Source organism: Neopelma chrysocephalum, unplaced genomic scaffold (assembly GCF_003984885.1).
Source record: "Neopelma chrysocephalum unplaced genomic scaffold, ASM398488v2 Primary Assembly neopelma1_22b, whole genome shotgun sequence".
Lineage (NCBI taxonomy): Eukaryota > Metazoa > Chordata > Aves > Passeriformes > Pipridae > Neopelma > Neopelma chrysocephalum.
Window position 1 is genome coordinate 1,443,831 of NW_020897690.1, and position 9,452 is coordinate 1,453,282.

At 36.2% G+C, this 9,452-nt stretch overlaps 1 protein-coding gene across 1 annotated transcript; it reads right to left on the minus strand.

The window, feature by feature from the left end:
- Positions 1 to 4,561: 4,561 nt before the first annotated feature.
- Positions 4,562 to 9,189, minus strand: LOC113967286 (protein-glutamine gamma-glutamyltransferase 5-like). The gene is made up of 7 exons (XM_027682793.1): positions 9,069 to 9,189; positions 8,015 to 8,107; positions 7,349 to 7,477; positions 6,936 to 7,113; positions 5,806 to 5,938; positions 4,926 to 5,029; positions 4,562 to 4,824 (listed from the first exon to the last, which is right to left on the minus strand). Exons 1-7 carry the CDS (start codon positions 9,174 to 9,176, stop codon positions 4,562 to 4,564), a joined length of 1,008 nt encoding a protein of 335 aa, XP_027538594.1. The 5' UTR covers positions 9,177 to 9,189.
- Between the last annotated feature and the right edge of the window lie 263 nt (positions 9,190 to 9,452).

Consider the following 9,452-nt stretch of genomic DNA (forward strand, 5'->3'; position numbering starts at 1 on the left):
CAGGGAGGTACACGAAGTCATACACAGGCTGGCCCCCTGCACTGCAGTTTGGGTTGCACACTGGGATACATATATATTCACACATGGAGTTGAACGCAGGGTCTGCCACAGGGACAGGCCCAGAGCCATTCATGGGAACAGAGCCATTCTCACACACTGGGAGTGACCCATTCTGGCTGACAGGCAGGACACCATTCTGACCTGCAGAGCAACACACTTCAGCCTTGGCACATCCCTTGCAGTAGGCAAACTTGTGGCATCCAAAGTTGGCCAGGAGTCGGTGGCTGCCAAGCCTGTAAGGTGTGAACTCCACAATGGTCCGTGCTTGTTGGTTGGATGCCAGTGTTCCCAAACTAGAGCAACAGAAGGAAAAGAATTAGGACCCTGGGTAGCTCAGAGACCCGAAGCGCTACAAGATGAGCACACAAAACTGGGTTTGATTTGCTACAACATTTTTAGAGACAAAGTGTTTTGACAACTTTTTATTCTTGACTTCCTCAAAAAAAACCCACATTCTTTGTTTTGAAAAGTGTGGTAAAAACTTCTGTCCCAAGAGAAAATTTAGAAAACTCCTGTAGTCAATTCTGTAATTGGAACTGGAAAATAATTTGTGGTATTCTCTTGAATTCTTCAAAAATGTAGCAGCCTTCTGCCTCAAAGATGTATTTACTGCTTCCCATTTCCAGTAGTCTAAGTTTGATTGGGCAGCTTTTTGGAATTGACTTCATTATTATTCAGTGAGAACAATTCTTAATTGCTTCCCCTCAAAACTAGTCATACTTTTGTCAGTTCTCCTTGTCACGAAGAGCAGCAATGTGTATTAATGATCAGCTACTTGTCCTAGGAAAACTAACTGAAAGTTTCCAGTTTCCTGTGATTAACATTATGAGTTTAGAATGCATATTGCTATTTCTCACTGTCATTCTCTAATTGTTCCTATATGTGGTTCTAGTTCATGAATATTTAGAGGAATTATATTAAAAGTCGATAGGACTTTAAGGGATTCAGTTAGCACTTCTTTTAAAGTGACAAAAGTGAATTCCCTTTCAGACAGGAATTTGATACATCTACTTAAATTAAATCTTGAGAAAAATGAAACAGCAGTGTATCTGCCAGCTTTATATGATCCATCAGTTTCAAGAGGAGTGAGGCTTTTAATGGAGACTCAGTCTAATAAAGGACAAAAAGTCCTGTTCAGATGTTAAACACCAAAAAATCAGAACTAATGTCTTCTTCAAAACCTGCTATGATCTTGGACACCTTAGTCACCTCCCCAATATTATCCCCATTTAAATAACTGATGATCTTACTCAATGGTCATTGGCTCTTTGAATAAACCACAGCCTTCTAATGTCATTACACAGTTCTTCATATCTTCCTGGAGAGGATTGCAGAAGGATATCTCTGCAGTACATGGTACCTTTAGTCTGGGTTGGCTCAGTAGCTAGTCAGAAAACAAACACATTTTTTGTTTTGTAACCCATAGAAAATTAACAAAGAAGTAAATAAATGTAAGGAATAAAAAAAAAAAAAGTATTATTCATACATGTTTCTGTCTGATTTACTTCTATGATCTCTATAATTTAAGTCAACTGTTATACTTTAAAAATCATATCGATCTTGTTAAAATAAAACATATAGTAAAAAAAAGAAAAATGTGCAGTATTTCAAGATCATTGGCCTTGTACCTAGGAGGTACAAGAATCAAGTCTGATCCTTAGATCACAAATCCCATAATTGAAGTTCTTTACCTTTACAATAACAGGTGGTCTGTTGATCACGATATCCCTGCTCACCATCAGAACTTCTCCACACTCTGGGTCTGAGACAGCAACTACTTTCATAATGTTGTGATCACACAGGTAAGGTCCATATTGACTATACGATATACACAGCGGAATTTTTTTCACTGTAAAACAAATTAATTTTTTTCCTGAATTTTTTTATTACTATTTCCTCTTTCCCTCCTCCTAAAGCTTAACTGAAAGTTATAACGGCTTAAATAAATAGCAAGGTGTATCATAGCATCTTTGAAAATAGATAGCATTTTTCCTGACTTAGGATAATACATTGCCATCTTCAACAATAAGTTTCACTATTTTCAATTAATATATCAGTGCATTTACAAGGAGATTAGTTTTATTATTATTATTATTATTATTACTATTATTATTATTATTACTCAAAATTTGGAAACTTTCATTCCAGTGCAATCTTCAAGGAATAATTCAAATGTAGACAAACTAAAGCTTAGTAAAATAGAATTTTAATATCAGTGTGAAATTTTGTGGTTTAACTAAAAGTGTCTTATTTCTTCCAGAAAAAAATATATTAACCATGGAAACAGGTGTTTATGTCCTGCTACACCTTTGCGCTTCCCAACATATGGTATGTCTGGGTGCTCTAAGCGAGTCTTTTACTCTGGCTAATACCTTCTGGCCAAAGAAAATAACGCTTTTCTGATAGACAACTGCAACTTAATCTTTGTATTGAGTATAGAGACCAGAATTGAGATTATATTGGAAACAATTTTTTAAAGAATCTGTAAGATTTGAGAAATTAAGGAAAGACTACAGTGTACCTGTCACTATACATGTAGTATTGATACTGTGTTGATTTTTGAGTGATCACCCTAGAGGGAATTCAGCTGTCAGTATTTAACACTGTATACATTTCACTTCCCACCTCTATTAGGAAGTCTTCACAAATCCCAAAGACCAGCAATCTCCTGAAAAAAATAGGGTATGAGACAATTTCACCTTCTTACCTTCTCTTGGACCCAGTGTGACATTCACAGTGTCTTTCCAAAACTGATCCATTGGGCAACCGCTATAGGTTATAATTTGTGCGCACAAATTAAACTTTAGGGTTTTGTTTTCATTACGCAAATTTTCAAGCAGCCAGTGCAGTTGGACATCTTCACCATACATTGGGCAGTTAGCCATCTTTAACCTCATGTTGATACCAGAGTCACTCAAAAATGGGTTTTTCAGAGATGATAACTCTCTGTCAATATGACAGTTTGAAGCGTTGCAGTACCCTGGGTGAATTCTTCTGTAAGCCCGGTAATAGGCTTCTTTGTTTTTCACAGAACCTGTTGAAGAAGACATGATAATGAATCTGCTGGAGGTACATGAAGCCTCTTGTTATTCTACCCAAATAATAAAGATAATTAAATTTATTGCTGCTTCTTCCTGGAACCTAAAGTACCCAGTTCGTGTAGCACAAATCTACCAGATAACGAAACATGAGATACAGCAGTCTGAATGCAGAAGAAAATAAATGTCTCATGAAATAAAAGTTAAAAAAAAATATTTTACTTTTAAGTAGTTAAATTTAAAGACGGTCATGTAAATCTCAAAATGTATGGTTAGTAAAACTAAAAATATAATTCTTTGTAAGGATAAGGGTGAATATGGAATCCTACCAGGTCTCTCAAAAGGCAAAATACACCATTAAAAAAAAAGAAATTATCAATTGTTTTCTTTTTTGTTCCTGTTAAAACGAAAGCAAACTAAAAACATGCAAACAAACAAAAAACACACACAAAACCCCCCCAACCAACTAACCAGAAAAAAAAAGAAGAACCCCACAGAACTTGCAATTGTACAATCAGCTGTGATCCACCCTTCATTCCTCTAGGCAATTCTGCTGGTTGAAATCCTCCCTTCTACTGGAATATGAAAATGAGTAATCCATAGCCCAAAGTAAAAACAACAGAATATTTTAATAATACGTGAATTTAGTAAGTAGGCATATTTTCTGACAGACCTGGTACAAGAAGCAACAAGTAAGACATTAATCCTAGGTTTAGAAGAATTTGTGGTTTTTTTCAGATTTTCTCAAGTCTGCTAATATTTTAAACTACTGTTCAGGTGAAACAAAAACATGTACATACAAATTATGTTATTCAAAGGGCTGGAAGGCATGTCCTTAGAGCAGCTAAGGACTTAGGGTTTGTCTAGTTTGGAGAAAAGGAGGCTGAGGGCTGATCTCATTGTCACCTCCAGCTTCCTGATAAGGAGAAGTGGAAAGGAAGGTGCTGAGCTCTTTATCCCAGCGTCCAGTGACAGGAAGCATGGGAATGGTTCAAAACCACGCCAGGAAAGGTTTAGACTACACATTAAGAAGTATTTCTTTATTGAGAGACTGGTCAAACACTAAAACAGACTTCCTAGAGGGATGGGTTGTGTCCCATGATTGTCAGCATCTTAAAAAGACGCATATGGACAATGCCCTTAATAGTATGTTTTAATTTTTAGTCAGTCCTGAAGTGTGAGGCAGTTGGACGAGATGATCGTTGTAGGTCCTTCCAACTGAAATATCCTATCCTATCCTGTCCTATCCTATCCTATCCTAAATGCATCTAATTACTCTGTGCTTTGTTTGAATCATCTAAACACTATAAGTTTAAGAATCAAGATCTTTGAACAGAAAAGAACCTTCCTCCCTCTCAGAAAAAGAAAAAAAGACAGTTTCAGATTGTTCTACACATTTTAACACAGGAGAAATTATATTGATATTTTTATATGATTAGCATATAAAATTTCCTCTAGCCCATTTAATATACTTTCATCATACCTAGTTCATACTTGTAAGCTCCAGTGATATCTTCAAATTGCTCACTGCCAATACTCTTGGTGATTAGACGCTGTCCACATGGCCAAGTGTCACAGAAAAATTTTGTTCTTTTGCCATTGTTTTGAGAAAGCCAACCAACATAATTTGAATTTACTCGAGAAAACATATGATGACCATCATAATCCAAGTCCAGTTCCCCTTCCCTGATGCTTCGAACCCACGTAGGACCACTGCAAGCTGAACCTAAGCCACAGAACAAAAGTGTTATAACGCAGTGTAACCTGAGTAGAGAAACTCAACAACATAACATGAGGAAAATGATTACAACTATGGCAAACAGTTACCTCTGCCAGTTTCCAAGGGTGTTGGATCTAGACACTGCCAATCACCACAGCACTGATTTATGTCTCTGCGAGCCATCCAAGATTCATTCCAGCAGTGGTATCGCCTGTAGGATGAAGGAAGACATCTCTTGGATTATCACGTTTAATGCCTTATAACAGAGAAGAACCATACCAGAGATACTATTTTAATCAACAGAAGTCTTTCTATGTCTTAACAGTGTTAATGATGTTTGGGAACATGAGTGGTTTTGTTTGCTCAGACTGGAAATTTGCTTCAGAACCCCACAGACCTGATTGTAAAATGTGCTTCTTTTAGTTGATGACATGTCAAGATAGTTCTTTTGTTTAAACAGTTTCTTTTCCTAACACCTTCCTCCTGATTCTTTAGAGGAAAATCATATACTTAGTCATATTTTTAATGGCTTAACAAAATATAAACCCTTAAGTATTTTATGCTAAAATCCAATCCTCATTACGCTAGTATTTCAGTTTGACCTCATCTTTTTGACATGTGATATGGCAGAAAATTCATTAAAAGGTCTCACAAATGAGATTTGGACACAAAAAAATTTCCCATGATCTACCTCATACTTTTACAGCTACTAAGTTTGATAGCCTTATTTTTCAGCTGAGAATAAACAGCCAGCATGGATTCTCACAAGAAACTTTGCTTTTTTCTTTTCTGAAAGTATACATTAAATGGACTGCCTCTTTAGTAATTTCAAGTTTTTGAAATGTATTATTAGAAAACTGAACAGCCTTACTACACCAGAGAAAGAGAGAAACCAAAGAGATACATTCATCTGCTAGATTTATACCAGTTTTTCTATCATTAAATATTTTTAAAAGAGCAAAAGAGTTTTACACTTTTCTTATTTACCATAGCTTGTCTTTGCCACACAGATTTTTGCCAGTACAGTCAAAAATCTCATTGATACCAAGAGGATTCTCAGTTGAGCATGGAAAACAGAAGTTCGTTACAACACGGCTTGGAATTCCCAAACACCTCATCACTGAAAGAAAAAAATATGAATGAGTCATTATAAATCACAATTAATCAGGCAAATCCTTCACTCATTGTATAAATAATTATTGTATATCCTACTTTGCAATTATAGAAACAGAATGGATTGGAGGCAGAATTTAGGATGCAGTGATTCTGTCTTCAAAACTTGTTTTTAGTTCTTGCAAACTAGTCTGAAAAAAGCCTAGTAAAAAGGAATGACTTGTTACTCTTCCAACTTAAAAAAAAACCTGAAAAACAACCAACCAGTCAACCAAAAAAAAACCCAAAAACCACAAAAAAGCCCAAACAAAACCAAAACCAGATCTGTTTTAAGTTCAGAAATCATTAACCTGATTCTGTATTAACAAAACACCATTTTTTTCTTGTAAATAATGTGGTACAAATCTATGGGATTTCAATTTATCTGTCTTCAATGTACAAGCTGGTTCAGTAAATAAATGGTATAATTTGGGAACTCAAATCTTTTGCCTGTAGTGTTTAATCCACTATTATTCTTTGCAGTAAAAGGAGAAAATAGCCTGATGCTTTTGTGTTTTGGAGAAGACATTGCTAGAGATCTTCTTCCTGTTCATAACTTAGTGTTTTTCTCATCTTTCAAACCTCACCCAAAGCACAAATTTTGGCTCCATGGTGGTAGTTGGACTAGATGACCTTTAAAGGTCCCTTTCTACTCCAACTATTCTATGACTCAAGATGCTACATTTGCTCTGTATTTTAATAAAAGTAGCAGTATTGATAACTGCACAGTATAAAGGTTGTAGAAAAGACAGAACTGCTTTTCTTGTTCTTCAGTCTGTATAGGAAAGCAATAGGTTGATAATAAACACTATTTTAGGAGCATGATAAAAATATTCAATTTATTTTCCAGTAAAATGCTTTGGAGTAATATTCTTCAAGTAGTTTTTAGAGTCAGAGGTTTTTGATCCTTGTTTTCTCTCCTCTTTTTTGATTAAACTAGATATGGGCAGACTGAAATATCATACCTGTGCACATTACTGAAGCAAGAGACCCACAGTACCCATATCTGACAGGCCTGCATCTGCCATTGTACCACTGCTGAAGAATAGGGACACTTCCATTCCAGGAAAATGGCTTGGTTCCTTTCAGGTAATCATTGTTTTCTGGAATCTTCATGATACTGTTAGTGGTATGGCTGCTTATCTAGAAAGAGAAAAGAAAAACAATCTTTTCAAAGAGCTGACTACATCTTCACATCCTAAGCATGCCTCAAAATCATCAGAGATTAGTGTTACAAGTTTATTTTTCTTGTGAATCTGAGCACAGAAAGGATTTTACCTTACCACAGTGTTTTAGATTACAGTGCAGTTTGTCCTTCCATAATATAATGAAGCATGACCTGATGTATTCAAAGGTCTCACACCACTAGAGGTCTTACCATATGATTTACCACCATGCTAACATGCACAGGATCATTGCGCCAACAGTGGTCACGATCAGAGCCGTGATGGTAACTTGCACCCATATCTAAGATCTTCAAGCAGATATCCAGTATCCCATCTTCAAACTGAGGAAAGAGAGGTTAACATAGGCATCATAGTATTGTCATTGATAAACTATCTTTCTTGTCAATAATCCAGTCTTTCTACTTATATGAGTTGCTCTCTCTCCCCTTCTGCCCTTTCATTTCTTTTTTGTTTGTTTGTTTGTTTTTTTCTGGTTTTTTGTTTTGTTTTTTTTTTTAAATCAAGCACAGCTCCCAGTAGTCTGAATGGTTTGTCTATCTGCCCAAATGGAAACAAAAGGGAAAACCATGTCATTTTTACTTATTTTTGATCACTTGAATAATTTTCCTTTAGAAGCACAATATTTGTTTCACCTGTTCCCCGAACATTCTGCATAATTTTACTACAGAAAACTTCCTTCCAGTTACTTGGGCTACAATGAGATTTTCAGACATTTTGTTTTATGTATGCATAGGCTGGACTGATCCTAAAAACCTTTGCACTACAAATATAGTATACATTTCTGAAAAAATACAGATAATGCATCACTTATCAGTGTATGGATGACATCTATTTCTGAACAAGTCTTCAAAAAGTACCTGTCCAAAGTGCCATGGTCGAGAAGTAATATGCTTGTGAACTCCTTCATACAGTATTCCATGTTCATTCAGAACATACTCTTCTCTATGGGCCTGATTGTCCATATATACAGGGTCATCTGGAAAAAATGCAGAGCAATACTTCAGACAAAACATACGTTTCTAGCACTTCTGTATCTTCTGCTTCACTGGATCCCTCTTTCTATTCCTACCAATTTTTGATTTTTACTTTTAAGCATATACAAGGTTGAGGGCTCTTTAAACGTTCACAGATAGTTCATTCCCACTTACAGCTAGATACTATCTTTATTAAGTCTCTCCCTGCTGTAGTACACCCTAATGGAAGAGCTTGCAATTTATCTTCACACTAAGCTGTTCTACAAGTCAAACACTGAACATGTAGAGTTGTGTGGCTCATTTTGATTAAATCAGCACAGACAATGTGAATATTTGTCATGTAATGATTTTGAAAAGGTCCTAGAGAGTCCGGAATTGCTTGCTACCAGAGCCAGATCTACAGAATTTAATTTGTATTTGTGCTATGCTATTTCACACTGCTAACACAGAATTCACAGAACTACAAAATGGTTGAGTTTGGAAGGGACTTCTGGAGGTCATCTGGCCCAACTTCCAGCCAGTTTCCAGGAAAACAGCATTTGAATATCTCCAAGGATGGAGACTCCAAAACTTCTCTGGGCAATCAGTGCCAGTGCTCAGCCACCCTCACAGTAAAAATGTGTTTCCTGATGAATAGAGAAAATTTCCTGTATTTCAGTTTGTCCCCAGTGCTTTCTATCCTGTCAAGATGTTGTAAAAATTGCAGGAAAACATTCCACCTCATCCCTACCACCATTAAGAAAACAAATCAAAACACTGGCTTGAGACAGTCTTGAACTTGGAAGAAAAAATAAAATAAAAAAAAAATTCCTCCCTGTTTCTTATTATTTCTGTGACTCCATGCTTTCCTTACCAGCTAAATAATAAATATATTCAACATTTTTACTCATCACTAGCAATTTCCTTAAAACTATCTGATAATCACTGGAGTTCTTACCTGCACACCAAGGGTTAAAAAGGACATAAAAATCTCCAAGACATCGCTGATATGTGTGACCACAAGATGTGATTTGCATGTTGAGAATATAACGGCCAATGCAGACATTAGAGGGAGGAAACACGCTGATACTGATGCATTTTGGCTGATGAATTTTGTAGGAAGCACTCCAGCAGGTTTGATCTAGACATCTGCCCATTGGGAAGGTACTTTTTGTCTCATTTGATTCACAGGGTCTAAGGCCTTTTCAGGAAAATAAAAACAACTTCCATCAGACTAAACAAAGTACATGTAAAAGGCTAGTAATTTGCTTAGCCATCATTTGCAAGGCGAAACTCCCAAGGGTGGATTTTTTTTCACTTGTCACTTCTGTAGCAGAGTGAG

Bases quoted from the DNA above. Each gene is read 5' to 3' on its own strand.
- LOC113967286 (XM_027682793.1), bottom strand. From the start codon at position 9,176: ATGTCTGCATTGGCCGTTATATTCTCAACATGCAAATCACATCTTGTG. The intron at 7,114-7,348 runs GTAAGACCTCTA...TTCTCTTTCTAG, and splicing joins GCATGGTGGTAAATCATATG to ATAAGCAGCCATACCACTAA. The intron at 5,030-5,805 runs GTAAATAAGAAA...TTCATCCTACAG, and splicing joins TGTGGCAAAGACAAGCTATG to GCGATACCACTGCTGGAATG.